This window comes from Bombyx mandarina, chromosome 11, assembly GCF_030267445.1.
Source record: "Bombyx mandarina strain Sakado chromosome 11, ASM3026744v2".
Taxonomy (NCBI): Eukaryota; Metazoa; Arthropoda; class Insecta; order Lepidoptera; family Bombycidae; genus Bombyx; species Bombyx mandarina.
Window position 1 is genome coordinate 16997160 of NC_143218.1, and position 21034 is coordinate 17018193.

Consider the following 21034-nt stretch of genomic DNA (forward strand, 5'->3'; position numbering starts at 1 on the left):
CCCGGCAGACTTCGTCCTGCCTCAATCGATAAATAAAAGACCTAAACTTTTGTATAAAATAAACTTAAAACAAACAAAAGGAATCCGTCCGACGGGGGCCACATCAAAGGAAAAACAAAATTGTTATTTTTATTTAATTCCGAGCATTTTCATATTTATCTACCTTTTAAACCTTCTCTGGACTTCCACAAATAATTCAAGGCCAAAATTAGCCAATTCGGTCCAGCAGTTCTCGAGTTTTAGCGAGACTAACGAACAGCAATTCATTTTTTATATAAATATAGATTAGACGGTAGTTTGTACAAAATTCAAATATCGTAGTCACCTTAGTCCTCCACGAAAACAGTAAAGTATTCCAAATTCAAAAATAGTAAAAATGAAAACAATATGTAAACGCTAAACTAAGCCGTTTAAATATGTAATTATAATTGTCTAACCTAAGACTGGAGCTCAGCGGTACACTTAATTTAGAAGTAACGGACAACTTTGTTTACCTGGGCTCCAATATCAGCAACAATGGCTCTTGTGAACCGGAAATTCGCAGACGGATTGGGATGGCAAAAGGTGCCATGTCTCAGCTGGACAAAATATGGAAGGACAAAAATATCTCTATGAACACCAAGAGCAACCTAGTCCGCACACTAGTGTTTTCAATATTCATATACGGAGCAGAGACATGGACTATAAAAAAAGTTGACCGCAATCGGATTGATGCCTTCGAAATGTGGTGCTAGAGGAGGATGTTGGGTATTCCCTGGACCGCACGCCGCACCAATGTATCCATCCTAGCTCAGTTGAAGATCCGGACTAGACTCTCCACCATTTGCATGCGAAGAATACTTGAATACTTTGGCCACATCGCAAGGAAAGACAGTGACAACTTGGAGAAATTGGTGGTCACTGGAAAGGTCGAGGGCAAGCGACCAAGAGGCAGGAACCCGACCCGTTGGACGGACCAGATTCGTGCAGCCCTGGATACCACAGTGCACGATGCTCTGCACTCAGCTGCAGATAGGAACAGATGGCGGTGCACTATAAGAAACAAACTGTTTTAAGGCCATGACCACGACCCTCAGTAATGAGGAAACCGACGCAAGGAGGAGGAGGAGGAACCTAAGACAATACTCCAAAAAAAATCGCTTTAACTACGACACGAACCTTACACAAATAGTAAACAGTTGCGTCACAATTAGCTGTGAGCCGCATCCAGATTTTCGGCTCACTGTGCTGTTATTAAGCTGTGCGTATTTTAGTCACGGATTATGGGAACATTAATAGCGACGCTGTAACATATGTAGCGATTATCGTTATGCTGCTCTGAAGATGTCTTCATTGCAAACGACTGTTTTAAGTGAATTTATTTTGAAGTCGTCGTGACCTAACGGATAAGACGTCCGGTGCATTCGTGTTGAGCGATACACCGGTGTTCGAATCTCAGGCGGGTACCAATTTTTCTAATGAAATACGCACTCAACGAATGTTCACGATTGATTTCCACGGTGAAGGAATCACATCGTGTAATAAAAATGAGACCCGCAAAATTATAATTTGCGTAATTACTGGACCTCGTGTAAGTCCGCGCGGGTGGGTACCACCACCCTACCTATTTCTGCCGTGAAGCAGTAATGCGTTTCGGTTTGAAGGGTGAGGCAGCAGTTGTAACTATACTTGAGACCTTAGAATTTATATCTCAAGATGGGTAGCTCATTTACGTTGTAGATGTATATGGGCTGCAGCAACCACTTAACGCCAGATGGGCTGTGAGCTCGTCCACCCATCTAAGCAATAAAAAAACAAAAAGTGACGAATCCCGCTGTTTTTTAGATCGGAATGATTCATCCTTTGTTATTCAGCTTAGTATTTCATTAATTACAAGGAAAAAAAAAACAAGGTAAGAAACTGAGACAAGTAAAAAACACTAGAGAATTTTCAACATTTTTAGCTTGTCAAATAAACGCTGAAAACGTTCGCTTATAATATTAACTGAAAAGTGTTTTATTTTTAGCGAATTAACGTTTTTACTTTATTCGCCATTTCTGTAAAATATTTCAGCGTTATTTTGGAACGAAGTTCCTTATGGGACGATGCGGAGGGGTACCCTAACCGGGAAAAACGTTCTTAACGTAAGATTTTTATTAGTAATGCACACAGTGTACGACTTACCTTTGTAATAACGTACAAAAAATAACATATTTTATTATCATTCATTGATCACGATCTCAGAGCGTTCGTTTGCGCAATACACTAAATTGTGATCGAATCGCAAACAACCGTGAATGAAGTGTACCACAATAAGTTCGCACGTTACCGAATGACAGTGGGTTGTTGTGAAACCTCCAGTTTTGTTTTCTTTATGCCTCAAATAGAACTTAAAATTAATATTTTTATAATAAGGAACTTCGTTTCTATCCGGTGTCCCACGACCCCTTTTTTAAATATTAAATTAAATAATGAAATCGTTGTTAACTCGCAATTATTTTTATTGTAAAATGTATCTATCTCAGTTTTTCTGAGTAGCGGGTAGTTTTTATTACATTTATGGGTGATTGAGCTTACGTTTCATCTGTTATTCAGTGGTTCCCAGGACCCATAGAAATCACAGTGAAAATGTCACAACCTGTATAACCCCAAAGCTTCGCAGTCTAAATTGTCAAGGTGGTGAAACTCACCCGTACAGACTTCCAAATATGCCGTACCACCAGTAAATACGATTTTATTGCCAACACGACCACATTAATATTCAAAATTTAAAAAAGTCACGTGTACCGATAGGTATGCTTTACATCGCAGGCAATATTTTAGTTGATTTCCCTTTACATTGCTGGTCGCTAAAATATGAACACATAAAATAACATATTTATATTTAGTAAATGATTATTGATTTCTGTTGTTTTTAGGTTAATAATCGATACGTGAATGTCGCGATCTATCTCCAAATTTTAATTGTATTACTAACTGGCGCACCCTTCAAGCCGGACTACATTACAGCCTCTCGTCAGAAATAGGCATTGTGTTGGTAAGTAGGTAGCACATAGGTGTGCTAGGTCGCAAAAGGTCCTCGAAACTATTCAGTAATTACCCATCCACCAATTAATCCAGTAAATTAGTATAAAACATTTGCGGGCTTAATTATATTACAACACGTTATTCCTACATCGTGGGAGTCAGTGAAGTGAGTTTAGTGAATGTGTTCTTACACGGTCCAATATCATGAAGGTAAGACCACGCATTTTCTATTAGTGACCAATTCGTTAATATCGTTGGCCGGATAGAAAATATTTCGAAAAGTATTTGAGCGCATGAGTTCCAATCTCTCAGTTTTAATCGTACAATGGCTACCCCACCCTTCAAACCGAAACGCATTACTGCTTCACCGCAGGAATAGGCAGGGTGGTGGTACCCACCCGTGCGGACTCAAAAGACGTGCTACCACCAGTATTTCGTCTCGTGCGGTGTTAATGTGCCGGTGTTCAAATCCCACTGCCCAAATAAACATTGTAGTTTTTCTCGCATTTTCTATTAGTGACCAATTCATTGATATCCGTGGCCGGATAAAAAGGGTGCGTATACTTATGTACGCGCGTAAGAACTTATACTTTATTTTTATTAAATTTATTTCTTTTTTATTTTTAAATTTTAATCAATTTGAAAAAAATCGATTAAACAACATCCTCAAACACGCATATTGGACATCCCTTTTCTTAACATCGTATAAATTCGGTGATTCTCGGTACGGTTCGGAAAGTTCACCTGCGGCTATATTCAGACTCGCCAAGTTACGTCGGTCGTATTGTAATGAGCGATTTAGTGGGCAACTTCATTCTGTTAATTTTGTGTCACGGTGCGCGCGCATCGTAAAATTTCACTCTCATCAGTTTTTCATAACGCGCCTAAAGAAGTATAACTTCAAAAATATTATGGAGCTATTCCGAAAAAAATTCGATCAACTGACTAACTTATTTAGAAAAGTCATAAACGTACTTACTGTCTTTTGCGCGATGGACTAACATGCGTACACAATATTTACAACACAATATTTAATTCGTTTCATCATCTAATGCACCGTTAAGTTCCGGACTGAAAGCTCAAAGCGCAAACAATGTAAAGTCGGCTTTATATTTAGTGCACACAAAGCGCTGAGCATAATAAGTCTGCCGCTATAGAAAGTCATTGTTGGCCACCTTGAGGCCTATTTAAGGTATCTGGGTTATCGAGTTCCGTACACTACAATGCGTTGACGTCAAACTCGTCCTGTCTAGGGCTGGCGCGATTGTTTCATTATTATAACAGTTGTAGAACTAATGTAGTAATAATCATACACTGTAGCCTAGCCCTAGATCGAATATTTTTAGAGCCAAATTACCGATGCCAATCTTCAGTAAAGCCGCACACTGGGCCTTTTTATGCTACATAAATTCTATTTCGAAAACATTATTCAACATTATTGAAGACAGCTGAGACAATGTCCTGTATATATATTTACTGGTGGTAGGACCTTTTGTGATTCCGCACGGGTAGGTACCACCAGCTTGCCTATTTCTGCCGTGGAGCAGTAATGCTTTTCGGCTTGGAGGGTTGGGCAGCCGTTGTAACTATACTGAGAGACCTTAGAACTTATATCTCAAGGTGGGTGACGTATTTACGTTGTAGATGTCTATGGGATCCAGTAACCACTTAACACCAGGTGCGCTGTAAGCTCGTCCACCCATCTAAGCAATAAAAAAAATCTCAAAGGCATTAGCTACGTTGTGTATTGGCTTAGACGATCACCTAATATTAGGCGGATTTTAAACTCCTACACATATTAATAATATTAAAAAAGACCTCTGTACTGTTTGCTTTTTTTTTATTGCTTAGATGGGTAGACGAGCTCACAGCCCACCTGGTGTTAAGTGGTTACTGGAGCCCATAGACATCTACAAAGTAAATGCGCCACCTACCTTGAGATATAAGTTCTAAGGTCTCAGTATAGTTATAACGGCTACCCCACCCTTCAAACCGAAACGCATTACTGCTTCATGGCAGAAATAGGCGGGGTGGCGGTACCTACCCGTGCGGACTCACAAGAGGTCCTACCACCAGTGATTACGCAAATTAGAATTTTGCGGGTTTGATTTTTATTACACGATGTTATTCCTTCACCGTGGAAGTCAATCGTGAACATTTGTTAAGTTCGTATTTCATTAGAAAAATTGGTACCCGCCTGCGGGATTCTAACACCGGTGCATCGCTACATACGAATGCACCGGACGTCTTATCCCATTCCGATAGAGGCACCCGTCACGTGCGGATGTGCTCATCGTCCACTCGATCGCCCGGTCTTTGTTCGCCCGGCTTTTGTTAGCCCGGCCATTGTTCGCGCGGCCTGTGTTCGTGATACATCTGCCGACCAAGTGTGTTTCCTGGAAGCTTTTATTTGTTTTGTTTTAGTTATTTTTGTGTTCGTGGAACATTTGCCGACAAAGTGTTTTCCTGCAAGTATTTATTTGTTTTGTTTCTTTTTGTAATTTCTGTTTTGTTGTGCTTTTTCTTTGTCCTGTAGTAATCGCGCCGCATTGCCACCTGTGTTCAATAGAACCGCTCAGGTCCGAGAAGTTGGGGCCTCGCCGCAAGGCGAGTGTTTTCAAGACCCGGGGCCGCCCCACCTGGGTACTCAGCGATCATGGACGCTGTATTCGCGGAATTCCTCCGACTTCGCCACCCACAGCTCGCCTCAGAGTTTCTGGCCTTCAAGGCCAATCACACTGCGAGCCCTCTCGAGGACTCCACCGCGCTCGCTGCTCCTGCGTCGCCTGTACCTGCGTGCAGAGCTTCTGCATTGAGCACCGCAGCCTCTGTCGTGCCTGCCGCTCCCGTGTCGCCTATACTGGCGAGAAAAGCTGCTGCGTCGTCCGCCGTGACCATCGTTTCAGCTGAGCGATCATCCGCGGCCTCCGTCGCGCCCTCTAAAACACCTACACTTGCTCGTAGGTCGCCTGCACCCGCCTCCTCGTGCTCCGACTCTGACTCGGACATGGAGGTCGACCTCGCCCCCGCCTCATCGACGGATGGATTCACCCTGGTACAGAAGGGTAAGAAGCGTGCCGCGGAGTCTCGAGCTCCCGCGGCCGCTAAAATTAGCAAAGCCGTGAACGCGTCGCGCCCCCGCCCTCAGACTCCCGTTGCGCCCCCAGCCCGTGCCACTCCGTCGCCGCGTCCGGTGGCACAAAATAAAACCCAGACCCCTCCCCCGGTTATCCTTCAGGAGAAGGCAGCTTGGGATCGAGTTTGCCTGGCCCTTAAGGCCAAAAATATAAATTTCACGAATGCCCGTAACCTCGCGAACGGCATTCAAATTAAGGTTCAAACACCCGACGACCATAGGGCCCTCTCTTCTTACCTCCGTAAGGAACGTATAAGTTTCCATACTTATACGCTCCAGGAGGAGCGCGAACTCCGCGTTGTAATACGCGGAATCCCTAAAGAGTTAGATGTAGAGCTCGTCAAGGCCGATCTGTTAGAACAGGGCTTTCCAGTGAATTCTGTGCACCGTATGCACACCGGTCGCGGTAGGGAGCCATATAATATGGTTCTAGTCACCCTCCAGCCTACCCCCGAGGGTAAGAAAATCTTCAACACACAGACCGTCTGTAGGCTCTCCGGTATCGCCATCGAAGCCCCCCATAAAAAAGGCACTCCTAGCCAGTGCCATAACTGCCAATTGTACGGGCACTCTTCCCGTAACTGTCACGCGCGCCCCCGATGTGTTAAGTGTTTGGGCAATCACGCCACGGCCCTCTGCGCTCGCGACCAAAAAACCGCGACGGAACCGCCTAGCTGCGTCCTGTGTCGAACACAGGGTCACCCCGCGAATTACCGTGGTTGCCCCCGAGCCCCTAAAATAAATCGCCGCGTCGCCCGCCAAAACCGCCTCCGAGCTTCGGGCCCAGACATCAAAGCCTCGGCACCCTCTGCGTCGCAGGCTAAGCCAGCGTTCGTTCCAGCGGCGGTGCCCAGTGTCTCGGCCTGGGCAAAACCGCTGCCGTACACGAACACGGCTACAACTCCCTCCTCCGCGATTCGTCCCGCCCCCGCGACTCGTCCCTCTCCCGCGACTTGCCCTCCGACCGCGTCCGAAAATCTCGCTTTAGCGATCGACTTCTTTCAGTCGATCAACTTTGAGCGCGTTAACGCTTTGGGCGACGCCATTCGCGCTGCCTCCACTGCACAACACTTTATCGCCGTTGTGCAGGAATACGCCGACGTATACGCGTCATTAAATACGTACGTCCTCCCCTCACTCCGCCGGTAATCAATGGCGTATATAAGTAGAATAAAGCCCCTATCCGTAACGATAGGATTTTTTAACGCTTACGGTCTCGCAAATCAACGTGATCAGGTTTCTGACTTTTTGCGTGACCATCAAATTGATATCTTTTTAGTGCAAGAGACCCTACTTAAGCCCGCGCGCCGTGACCCTAAAATCGCGAACTATAACATGGTCAGGAACGACAGGCTCTCTGCCCGTGGTGGTGGTACCGTCATTTACTATAGAAGAGCCCTGCATTGCGTCCCGCTCGATCCTCCCGCGCTCGCTAATATCGAAGCATCAGTGTGCCGAATCTCACTGACGGGACACGCGCCGATCGTTATCGCGTCCGTTTATCTTCCACCGGATAAGATCGTTCTAAGCAGTGATATCGAGGCGCTGCTCGGTATGGGGAGCTCTGTCATTCTGGCGGGCGACCTAAATTGTAAACACATCAGGTGGAACTCACACACCACAACCCCGAATGGTAGGCGGCTTGACGCGTTAGTCGATGATCTCGCCTTCGATATCGTCGCTCCGCTAACCCCGACTCACTACCCGCTAAATATCGCGCATCGCCCGGATATACTCGACATAGCGTTATTAAAAAACGTAACTCTGCGCTTACACTCGATCGAAGTAGTTTCAGAGTTAGATTCAGACCACCGTCCCGTCGTTATGAAGCTCGGTCGCGCTCCCGATTCCGTTCCCGTCACGAGGACTGTGGTGGATTGGCACACGCTGGGCATCAGCCTGGCTGAATCTGATCCACCATCGCTCCCGTTTAACCCGGACTCTATCCCGTCTCCTCAGGATACCGCTGAAGCCATAGACATCTTAACGTCACACATCACCTCGACATTAGATAGGTCATCGAAACAAGTTGTAGCGGAGGACTTCCTTCACCGCTTCAAATTGTCCGACGATATTAGGGAACTCCTTAGAGCTAAGAACGCCTCGATACGCGCCTACGACAGGTATCCTACCGCGGAAAATCGTATTCGAATGCGTGCCCTACAACGCGACGTAAAGTCTCGCATCGCCGAAGTCCGAGATGCCAGATGGTCTGATTTCTTAGAAGGACTCGCGCCCTCCCAAAGGTCTTACTACCGCTTAGCTCGTACTCTCAAATCGGATACGGTAGTAACTATGCCCCCCCTCGTAGGCCCCTCAGGCCGACTCGCGGCGTTCGATGATGACGAAAAAGCAGAGCTGCTGGCCGATACATTGCAAACCCAGTGCACGCCCAGCACTCAATCCGTGGACCCTGTTCATGTAGAATTAGTAGACAGTGAGGTACAACGCAGAGCCTCCTTGCCACCATCGGATGCGTTACCACCCGTCACCCCGATAGAAGTTAAAGACTTGATCAAAGACCTACGTCCTCGCAAGGCTCCCGGTTCCGACGGTATATCTAACCGCGTTATTAAACTTCTACCCGTCCAACTCATCGTGATGTTGGCATCTATTTTTAATGCCGCTATGGCGAACTGTATCTTTCCCGCGGTGTGGAAAGAAGCGGACGTTATCGGCATACATAAACCCGGTAAACCAAAAAATCATCCGACGAGCTACCGCCCGATTAGCCTCCTCATGTCTCTAGGCAAACTGTATGAGCGTCTGCTCTACAAACGCCTCAGAGACTTCGTCTCATCCAAGGGCATTCTCATCGATGAACAATTCGGATTCCGTACAAATCACTCATGCGTTCAACAGGTGCACCGCCTCACGGAGCACATTCTTGTGGGGCTTAATCGACCAAAACCGTTATACACGGGAGCTCTCTTCTTCGACGTCGCAAAAGCGTTCGACAAAGTCTGGCACAATGGTTTGATTTTCAAACTATTCAACATGGGCGTGCCGGATAGTCTCGTGCTCATCATACGGGACTTCTTGTCGAACCGTTCTTTTCGATATCGAGTCGAGGGAACCCGCTCCTCCCCACGACCTCTCACAGCTGGAGTCCCGCAAGGCTCTGTCCTCTCACCCCTCCTATTTAGCTTATTCGCTAACGATATTCCCCGGTCGCCGCCGACCCATTTAGCTTTATTCGCCGACGACACGACTGTTTACTATTCTAGTAGAAATAAGTCCCTAATCGCGAAGAAGCTTCAGAGCGCAGCCCTAGCCCTAGGACAGTGGTTCCGAAAATGGCGCATAGACATCAACCCAGCGAAAAGTACTGCGGTGCTATTTCAGAGGGGAAGCTCCACACGGATTTCCTCCCGGATTAGGAGGAGGAATCTCACACCCCCGATTACTCTCTTTAGACAACCCATACCCTGGGCCAGGAAGGTCAAGTACCTGGGCGTTACCCTGGATGCATCGATGACATTCCGCCCGCATATAAAATCAGTCCGTGACCGTGCCACGTTTATTCTCGGTAGACTCTACCCCATGATCTGTAAGCGGAGTAAAATGTCCCTTCGGAACAAGGTGACACTTTACAAAACTTGCATAAGGCCCGTCATGACTTACGCGAGTGTGGTGTTCGCCCACGCGGCCCGCACACACATAGACACCCTCCAATCCCTACAATCCCGCTTTTGCAGGTTAGCTGTCGGGGCTCCGTGGTTCGTGAGGAACGTTGACCTACACGACGACCTGGGCCTCGAATCAATTCGGAAATACATGAAGTCAGCGTCGGAACGATACTTCGATAAGGCTATGCGTCATGATAATCGCCTTATCGTTGCCGCCGCTGACTACTCCCCGAATCCTGATCATGCAGGAGCCAGTCACCGTCGACGCCCTAGACACGTCCTTACGGATCCATCAGATCCAATAACCTTTGCATTAGATGCCTTCAGCTCTAATACTAGGGGCAGGCTTAGGGACCCCGGTAACCGTACTCGTCGAACTCGACGTGCAACCTAACCCATGCATCAGCCCGCTGAGTTTCTCGCCGGATCTTCTCAGCGGGTCGCGATTCCGATCCGGTAGTAGATTCATTCGCGAAACAATTGCTCTTGAGTTGTTAGGTCTCCTTCGGAGGCGCTCGGGCAGTTGTTAGCAAATCCCACCCCTCTTGGCTGAGCCTTTGCTCGCCCACCTGTCCTGGTGAAACTGGAAAGGCCTTCGGGCCACCAGTAAACTTTCAATTATAAAAAAAAAATTAAAAAAAAAAAAAAAAAAAAAAAACGTCTTATCCTTTAGGCCACGGCGACTTCAAAATTATGATCGCGATACAACCCTAACTATTTCCGTATTCGCGTTTACATTGAAATGTTACCCGTACATTGAATGTTATGTTTGAAACACAATTTGCATAAAACAATTTATAATGCTATTGTATAGTCTTCTATTAATATGTGACATCTGAATGCGTATTCATAGTATACATTGAGATCGGTAAGGGAAGGCAAAACAATAAAGGGTAGGTGTATTGCATATATCTTATCTCAGTCAGTACTTATTGACAAAACTTGGATGAAAAACAAATGTAGCTAAAATGCGAGTTTTTCCAGATTCGGTTGTTATTTATATGTTTATGTTAATTATGCGTCCGGAATAAATAAAAGTAACTAGGCCCTGAACTCTTTCTAAACGACTGAAACTCTTTCCAAATCTCTATAAACACGTTTTGTGATATTGTAGTAATAGCGACGAAGGGAAGATCTTCCATCGAGCGGGTAATGTTGCTCGGTAGACCTACGGTTCGAAATTTGTTGTTCGAAACTTGAATATATGTAAGCTTAACTTGAAAATGTCGTAAGCGAGATTCAGGTATCTGTCAAATATCTTGTGTTCTATGCTACCGCCAGAGCGACAATAAGAACGCACGTCGTTTTTTGTTTTTGTTTTTTTTGATTAGATGTGTGGATGAGCCCATAGCCCACCTGGTGTTAAATGGTTACTGGAGCCCATAGACATCTACAACGTAAATGCGCCACACACCTTGAGATATAGTTCTAAGGTCTCAGTATAGTCACAACGGCTGCCCCCACCCTTCAAACCGAAACGCATTACTGCTTCACGGCAGAAATAGGCGGGGCGGTGGTACCTACCCGTGCGGACTCACAAGAGGTCCTACCACCAGTAATTTCGCAAATTATAATTTGCGGGTTTGATTTTTATTGCACGATGTTATTCCTTCACCGTGGAAGTCAATCGTGAACATTTGTTGAGTACGTATTTCATTAGAAAAATTGGTACCCGCCAGCGAGATTCGAACACCGGTGCATCGCTCGATACGAATGCACCGGACGTCTTATTCTTTAGGCCACGACGACTTAAACTCGTATTGAGCGATGCGACGGTGTTTCTATTCAGATCTCGCAGAACCAATTTCTCTAACGAAATGTGTATTAGATACATGTTCAAGAATGACTTCTACTATGTAGGTATAATATCGGGTGATAAAAATCAAAACCGACCACCGTTTGGGGCGAGAGATCGTGAACTCATCCATTTGATATTAAAATAAAATAAAATGCAATTTACCTACAATATAATGTGTAGTTATCGTTGTTAGAATCTTTGTAAAAGTACGCAACGATTCTCGTAAAAATAATCAAAAAGCGATTCTATCTGAGTATAATTTAAATTCAGTTGTTAAAAAATAAAATTTATATTTTTTTGAGTGATTGTAAAACGTTAGAAATGAAATATTGCTTCGTTAGTTGTTTTTTAGAATTTTATTATTCCTGTGAAATTGTAATTCATTAAGTGAACCGATATAAAGTTTTTATTTGTGTACATAACGGAAGGGTGTTGGAAATACGCAAATGTCACAGGAACGTCCAAGTTGTCGTGGCCTAAAGGATAAGACGCCCGGTGCCTTTTTTTTATATAGCTTAGCTGGGTTGACGAGCTCACTGCTCACCTTGTGTTATGTGGTTAGCGGAACACATAGACGTCTATAACGTAAATTCCGCCATCACCCGCCCATGAGCTTACCAGTAAATATGTAAATTAGATTTTTTGCGGATTTGATTTTTATTACACGCTGTTATTTCTTTACCATGTAAGTCATTTGTGAACATTTGTTAGGTACATAATTATTTCATTAGACAACTTGGTACCTGCGGGATTTGAACACCGGTACATTAACACCGCACATATATAAATATTTAAAAAATTACCTTAAAGTCTCGATTTCAACTAAATCATACCCTACTTCCAGCCAGAACACACTGTAGCTGCGTTGTAGACAACAGCCGCTGGACCCTTCCAGCCAGAACACACTGTAGCTTCGTTGTAGACAACAGCCGCTGATAGTAACGGCTGTTGAGTTAAGTGACTATTGGAGTCCCTGGATATCACAACGTGGATACCGCCCCCTACCTTGAGAAACGAGATTGAAGAATTTAAGCCAGGATGCATGACTGCCTTGCCATAGAAATGAAAGACTATTTAGTTAAGTAGAAATAGACTTTTATAATGCTACCTTGCTACTTATTAATAACAGTAACTTGGCTACTGATAGTCAAAGTTTATAGCATAATTATCTTATAGTCAAATCTCTCAATATCCCTAGAAATGACATTAAAATATGATACTTTGGTCAATTTTTAATTCTTAATTAATTCGGGACTTGAAGCTGTTTTAAAAGACTAAGCAGTTACCCTCTTAATGCACTAAGTACACAGTTGAATAGAATACGTTTACCAGGTACTGAAGATTAAATCGTAGGTAGCCAAATTCTCAAACAAAATAATCCTCAAATTCAACGTTTGAAGCAGAACAAAAGCCTTCAACTTTACATCCTTAAACAGCGTATGCGCCAAAAATGTTTATTGCAAAGAGGAACTTGAACACACGGATCTAAGTGTTATCTGTATTGACAATGACGTGAGTGTCATATCCAAGATGGCGATGGTTATTTCCCAGACGACAAAAGCGGCAATTGGCGGGTTTTTAGCTTTAATGATCCTTGGTGCTGTGCTAGTTGTCGGGGCCGCTTTCGGGTGGTTCGACCCGAAAAGAGAAGATGAGGATACGCCTGCAAAGATCAGCGCTAGATTGCAAGGGAGGACCTCGTTCGTCACGCATAGAGCGGTAAGTCGAATTGTTTATTTTTAAACTGCCATTATAATGTTACACGGTTTGTTCTCTAGTTACAATGGCCTGGCAGTCTTAAAGCTAAGTGGCAATGAGGCGTCGCCTTTGAGAACGCCTTGTAGCCTTTGAGATGCTGTTCATATTTTTAAGTGATTTCAATGTCACAATTCATGTATTGTAGAATAAGCAAGCAAAAGATAGTTGGATATACGTTAAATGCGGATAAATGGTCATTGTATAAATTTCTATGTGTCTTAAAAACAAAAGGTAAGTAGCATCAATATTTTTATATTAACCGTAACTACGAGTATTACAGAATTACAAATTATGAGTATGGAAATTTTAAAGTCTCTCTCTCTTTGTTCAGATCGTTTATAATAAATCTTGCAGTGTTTTATTTATTGCAAAGACGAATGTCCGAGTTTAAATTCCAAGGGAACACCAAACTGTTTCGCAGCAGAATTAAACAGGACGCTAGTAATTATCCGTGCGGGCATGCTACGCGCTCGCTCCCAAGTAAAATCATTTTACTTCTAAGCATCAATTCGATCTAGGCTTTTAGTAAATTTTAAACGAGACTTACAAGCTCAGTTCAGAAGCTACGCCGAAACTTATTGAGATATTTGCTTAACGCTTAAAGTCTGAAACTAATTCAAATGAGACTAATTTATTAAGCTCTCGTCGAATCACTACAGTTTCAATTAGTCTGTTTAATAAATTTACATAGAAGAAAAGCGTGAAAATCTCCTCTCGACGTCGTGGCCTAAAGGATAAGACGTCCGTTGCATTCGTATCTAGCGATGCACCGGTGTTCGAATCCCGCAGGCGGGTACCAATTTTTCTAATGAAATACGTACTTAACGAATGTTCACGATTGACTTCCACGGTGAAGGAATAACATCGTGTAATAAAAATCAAACCCGCAAAATTATAATTTGCGTAATTACTGGTGGTAGGACCTCTTGTGAGTCCGCACGGGTAAGTACCACCGCCCCGCCTATTTCTGCCGTGAAGCAGTAATGCGTTTCGGTTTGAAAGGTGGGGCAGCCGTTGTAATTATACTGAAACCTTAGAACTTATATCTCAAGGTGTGTGGCGCATTTACGTTGTAGATGTCTATGGGCTCCAGTAACCACTTAACACCAGGTGGGCTGAGAGCTCGTCCACCCATCTAAGCAATAAAAAAAAATTAGATAGGAGAAAATCGTGATAATCTCCGCTCGACCATGTACGGTAGCATTTAGGAAGATTCTGAAATGATAGAGCGTTGCTTGAATCTCTCACGTTTTCTCGCTTAACAATTTTGTATGCTGCCCTAAATTGAAGCCGCTAATTTAAATGAAATTACATTTTAATTAGCATAAATAACAAAAGGTATTATTTTTTTAGACAGCGGTCTCGCGTTTTTTGATTATTCAACGTGATTTCGTTTCGTGCCTGACTCGATGGTGCAGTAATTAGCACCTCTGACTGTTGCGCCGAGGGTCGTGGGTTCGATTCCCACATCGGACAAACTGTGTGATGAGCAGATTTTGTCTGGGTGCTTATTATTTATACATACTGGTGGTAGGGCCTCTTGTGAGTCCGCACACCACCACCCCACCTATTGAAGCGTAATGCGTTTCGGTTTGAAGGGTGGGACAGCCGTTGTAACTATACTGAGACCTTAGAACTCGTATCTCAAGGTGGGTGGCGGCATTTACGTTGTAGATATCTATGGGCTCCGGTAACCACTTAAGATCAGGTGGGCTGTGAGCTCATTCATCCATCAAGGCATCAAAAAAACCATGTATATATTTCAACGTATATAAGTACGTTTTTGGTACCCATTAGGGAATCCTAAATTGGGGATTTTAGTCGTCTTGGGTTGTAATATAAATGTCTTTCCAAACACAAATGGAGACAAAGAAAGTTTTTATTTAAGACGAACACAATATATAGAAAGAAGGAGAAAGTAAAGAAAGTCAGATTTCGACTTGCGAGCGCGCATCCCGTATTATCTTTTCTGTTCTACGCCTTTTATAATTTTTGCTTTTTGTTGCGTGTACCGCTTGTGTTGCTTGGACTATCTATTTCTTGTTACTTTCTCCTTCTTTCTATATATTGTGTTCGTCTTAAATAAAAACTTTCTTTGTCTCCATTTGTGTTTGGAAAGACATTTATATTACAACCCAAGACGACTAAACTGGTGACCCCGACGTGATAAATGAATGTGTTGATATAAAATAAAGTATGTATGTGTTGTTGTGTAGTGTATTGTATATAATAAAATATTATAAAATAAATAAATACATGTGAGTCACCCACAGGGATGGATGACCATGTGTGATTTGCTCTCAATTAGCATCATTATTAATATGAGCTTCTTAAAATCACATCAATAAATTTAAAACTCAATTTGGAGATTTCGAATATAATATCACTTTAGTTTGTTATTTAATTATATCCCAACATTTTTCTCGCAACTTATTACGGACGCAAATGCTTTTGAGAATCATATAAATGAATGTTTTGCGTAGTTTCAGGGCTTTTGTGCAATTATGCGCACTTCTGTTTTATTAAACAACTAGCTGACCCGGTAGACGGTAGTAGACTTCGTAGTGCCTCAATCGATAAGTAAAAGACCTAAGCTGTTGTATAAAATAAACTTAAAACAAACAAAAGGAATCCGTCGGACGGGGGGCACATCAAAGGAAAAACGAAATTGTTGTTTTTATTTAATTCCGAGCATTTTCTTATTTATCTGGGATCGTTTGGAGCCTCTGGGTCTGCGGAGGGACTTCGGTTCCCTCTGTATTTTGTACCGTATGTTCCATGGGGAGTGCTCTGAGGAATTGTTTGAGATGATACCGGCATCTCGTTTTTACCATCGCACCGCCCGCCACCGGAGTAGAGTTCATCCATACTACCTGGAGCCACTGCGGTCATCCACAGTGCGTTTCCAGAGGTTTTTTTTGCCACGTACCATCCGGCTATGGAATGAGCTCCCCTCCACGGTGTTTCCGGAGCGCTATGACATGTCCTTCTTCAAACGAGGCTTGTGGAGAGTATTAAGTTGTAGGCAGCGGCTTGGCTCTGCCCCTGGCATTGCTGAAGTCCATGGGCGACGGTAACCACTCACCATCAGGTGGACCGTATGCTCGTCTGCCTACAGAGGCAATAAAAAATATATATACCTAGTCAGGTCATAAATTCTGTCACATGTTTAATGTAAAATAATTGAAACAAGTTTATTCACTATGTAACCATTCATATACCAAAATGAACTTAACAAAGCATAGATTCTTATGACACTAAAGTTTATTCAAAATGACCTCCGTGATTTTGAATACAGGCCTTCAATCTGCGCGGCCTGTCGTCTATCGCAGCACGAGCGAGGTCCATGTCAATATCGGCGGCTGCCTTAATCAAGGATGTCTTGAGTGACTCCAAATTGGGATGAGGCTTTGAGCACGCCTTTTCCTCCAAGTGTTGCCATATTTTGTAATCTAACGGATTCAAATCTGGACTGGAGGAGGGCCGGTCTTCGTGCCGGATGAAGTCGATTTCACGCGCCGCCAGCCAGTCTTGTGTGCTCTTCACTCTATTAGCTGGCGCCGAATCTTGTTGGACTACCCAGTGCCAGTTATTGAACATGGTATGAGAAACAGGTTCCACAAGGTTCGTCAGGACTGTATTTTGATACACAGCTGCATTCGTTTTTACACAAAAATGTACCTCTGTTAAGCCCCAATAAGAAACTCCCAACCATACCATGAGCGAGGATGGAAAATGACCTCGTTGGACACGCGGAATACGGTTGCTCGCTTCTTCACTACTGTGTGCGTACACCTTATCATTTTGTTTGTTGTAGCTCTCTTCTACGGTAAAAATTTTTTCATCTGAAAAAAGAATTTCCCGATATTTTTTTCCCGCGTACCGCTTCAACAAAGCGCGGCATCTCTTCAGTCTCAGGTCCATTAGACGAGCATTCAAACGATATCCTGTTTTTCTTCGATATGCCCGAAGCCCTAAGTCTTCATTTAACACCCTTTTCACCGTGGTTCTGCTTAACCCCATCTGAAGGGCCAACAGTTTCTGCTTACGTTTGGGATTTCTTTGAATTCGCGCCTTCACAGCTTTTATCACTGCTGGAGTCCTAACAGACCGAGGGCGACCACTTCTTGACCTGTCATCTACACTAGAGTCTTCATTGTATCGTTTGATGGTACGATAAACGAATCTTTTGGTTATATTCAAAATTTTCAGTATGTTAAAAATTTTAATTGGCGCGTAACCGCAACGATGCAACGCAATAACTGCAACACGGTCTTCTTTAAGCGTCCACTCCATATTTTTAAAAATGAGTAAAATTCTAAAAGTATACATTTTTATTTTCATGAACAATTCGAAATTCGAATTCAATAAACTTTTTTGTGGCCAGCATTCTAAAAGAAAAGTTTTTACTGTGTGACAATACTTATGACCTGACTAGTTATATATATCTACCTTTTAAACTTTTTCTGGACTTCCACAAATTATTCAAGACCAAAATTAGCCAAATCGGTCCAGCCGTTGTCGAGTTTTAGCGAGACTAACGAACAGCAATTCATTTTTATATACCTATATATAGAAGATAGAAGATGCATTAGAGAGAAAAAAAATCGTGGTAGAATTTTCTGGAAACGTGGCGACCTGGTTAAAAGAGACTAATTGATAGAGTGACAGTAGTAGGCTATGCAGGCTTAGATCACTCAACTTCAATCGCAAATACTTATAATCTCATCCCCTCTCAAGATTTAACTTGTACCACGTCCTATGGCTAAACGAAATAACATTTCCATATCAAAACTGACGTATGAAATTGACGTTGATCGCGGTCGTACAGATCCTGAAAACCGTTATTTACGTGATGGACGCTAAAAGTGATCCCAATTTTGAAAATTGACAATTAAAAAAAATACCGGTTTGAGGTGGACTTATGTATGAATCGGTTAGTAGTAATAGTAGTAGTAGTAGAAGTAGAAGTTGCAGCTTAAAGGGCAGCTTTTACACAATATAATGCAGACATCGTGATATTGACAACCAGACCTCACGTCTCAAAGTCGACCAGTCTCCAGTAGCCGTTCGATACCAGCTGTATCGCGAGCTGAAGGATATAAGTAATTATAAATATTTACAAACAATTTCCTATTCTCTATTTGATTTTCTTCTCTCTTCTCATTTCGGTTTCCTAAATGCCTCAATGGTCGTGACTACCGCCCAGCAACAAAAGTTTATTCTGGATCGTTCTACGCCATGAATAAATTTAAATTGAAAATGTTTTTGAAGATTTTTTCTGTCCAGTGACCGATGTTCAATTTTTTTTTTATTCATTTAAAAAACAACTTCTTTACCATACAAATCATTCGTGACCCGCACGTGCTAAGATATTAGATACCTAGACGTATATTTGAAAATTTGCTACCTGCTGGCTTAGTTAGTGGAAGGAAAGAGGGCAAGGTGGCGTAGTCCCATGCGCTGGTCCGATCAAATTAAGACGACATTGGACTCCAGCATCAATGTCACTATCCAGTGCGCAGAGGACAGAAAGAAAGTGGAGAAACAGTCCGAACAAAAATACTCTAAAAAGGTTACGACCCTCAGCACTGACGAACACGATGCAACGAGGAAGAGATTCAGTTAGTTAGAATAAGACCAGAACACCGGTACTAGACCGTGAATATTTCGGAATTGTTAAGCATAAATTAAGCTCTTCTGTAGAGAGTCAACGTAAGCAAAGAAACGAAAAAGGGAACGAAAGGGATTTCTTCATCACGATAGGGTGCATGCTCAATAATAATTTGGCTTTTCGCACTGTCCCATTTCATGTTTCGGGTGTCAATACATTTGAAAAGAAACCCTTTATAGTTTTAGTCGAGTCACGCCCAGATCTGAAGCATGGCTAAGGTTTTGGAGTCAATACATATAAATAATTCATATGGATACAGTCGGACTGATATTGAAACAACCCCAATTCTTGCATTATTTTTATTTGGGAATTCTTAAGGCGAAGCTTGCCATGCCGATTTTTATTAGGATTTTTTTTTATTTCCAATTGAGTTCTGAATTGATTCTGTTACTTTGCTATCGTATAAAGTACTTAAGTATCAGAAAATAAACAGAGTGTACCACTCTGCGACCAATGCGTGAGGTGATTAAGCAATCTACCACTAAGATCCTTTGGAACCTGAAACTCTAGTATCGGATCCCTGCCAAACCATTAGAACAAAAGAGAAAAGCGGCAACGTTTCTTCAAGTCATCTGGTTTCCCTCATTCCATGGAAAGCCCAATTAACGATCATGCTGTATTGTTTGGTGAGAAATCCGGACTCCGTAGATGTGGTACATAGTCACGTCAAAATATAAATCAAGTAGCTTTTTTACTAAAATAGGTCATATTAAACGAAGAAGAGTTACTATCATGACAATCCTATTGCATAACGGCTACCCCACTCTTTACGCATTACTGCTTGGCAGCAGAAATAGGCAGGGTGGTCTTACCAGTGCGGGTTCACAAGAAGCCATACCTTCAGTCCGAAGGTGTGCGAATGCTTTGTCTCCTAGTGGTTCATTTACAAGAGACGTGCAAATAGATACCTCCTGGTCACCGTCAGTCTTGCCATCGATTTTCAAATCGAACATGAGGGTAGCCTGAATCACTTAAATGCTGAAACAAAATAGCCCTTCTCACGCTCCTTCGACTCTTCTTTCTATCTCTCTCTCTCTCTCTCTCTCTTTTCTACGAGACATTGCAATAAGTTTGGTATCAAGAGAATTCTGCTTCAGCAATATTCAACATTTACTCAGCAATTGACATTTTAAATAGACCCGATCAAAGCAAGATATACATCGAAATTTCTCAGTAGAATTCAAAATAAATACAACTAGTTTTTTTATAAGTGTAGGCGTGAATCGTTTTCGCATAAAACTCTCAATCAATTTAAGAAAATCACAAACAAACTAACGTCAGTCACAGCATTTAAAAATATAATGATACATTTTTAACGAAACACGCAATTCGACAATTAGCAGGGTGAAGTAACTAACTTAGTTCCTTCGGTTGTACAAACTTGTATAAATCGTACGTTAAAAAGATAAATCGTTTTATTTTTATATTTACAAATATGGTACGAGCAATTAGACTAAGCAAAAGGAACTTTAGCTACCATTTCGTATAATTAAAGCGGTGTGTTTCTTATATTTATCGAAACCATAGTAAAATTTATGGTTTGTTTATTTAACAAATCAATCGGAAATGGTTTTTTTATTTTATTTTTATTGCTTAGATGGGTGGACGATCTCACAGCCCACCTGTTAAGTGGTTACTGGAGCCCATAGACATCCACAACGTAAATGCGCCACCCACCTTGAGATATAAGTTCTAAGGTCTCAGTATAGTTACAACGGCTGTCCCACCCTTCAAACCGAAACGCATTACTGCTTCACGGCAGAAATAGCCAGGGCGGTGGTACCCACCCACGCGGACTCACAAGAGGTCCTACCATCAGTCTCGATGAATAGATAAAGCCACGTCGTTGCTCTTTTTAAGCGAAAATTCCAGCATTAAAATCTAAATCCCATTGGGAATGAAATGTTATAAGAAGCTAGGCTTACTGCCGACGGATCGTAGTATATTAATAACATTGCTAATATTCATAAAATAATTTAAACATTAGTTATTAGGAGAGTTGATAGCTTTAAAGGTTAAACGACGAATAATAT

General features: G+C 42.7%; 1 protein-coding gene across 12 annotated transcripts in view; it reads left to right on the top strand.

The window, feature by feature from the left end:
* LOC114243293 (uncharacterized) overlaps nucleotides 1–21034 on the top strand; it is a 91708-nt gene that overhangs the window by 25063 nt on the left and 45611 nt on the right. For 4 of the 12 annotated variants that reach the window (XM_089731107.1, XM_089731109.1, XM_089731110.1 and 1 more), the window contains exon 2: nucleotides 12902–13288. In XM_089731107.1, the coding sequence (XP_089587233.1) occupies nucleotides 13100–13288 (189 nt within the window). In that variant the 5' untranslated portion in view covers nucleotides 12902–13099. The remainder of the gene's footprint in view (nucleotides 1–12901; nucleotides 13289–21034) is intronic. The other 8 variants (XM_089731113.1, XM_089731106.1, XM_089731115.1 and 5 more) reach the window with 5 other exon arrangements.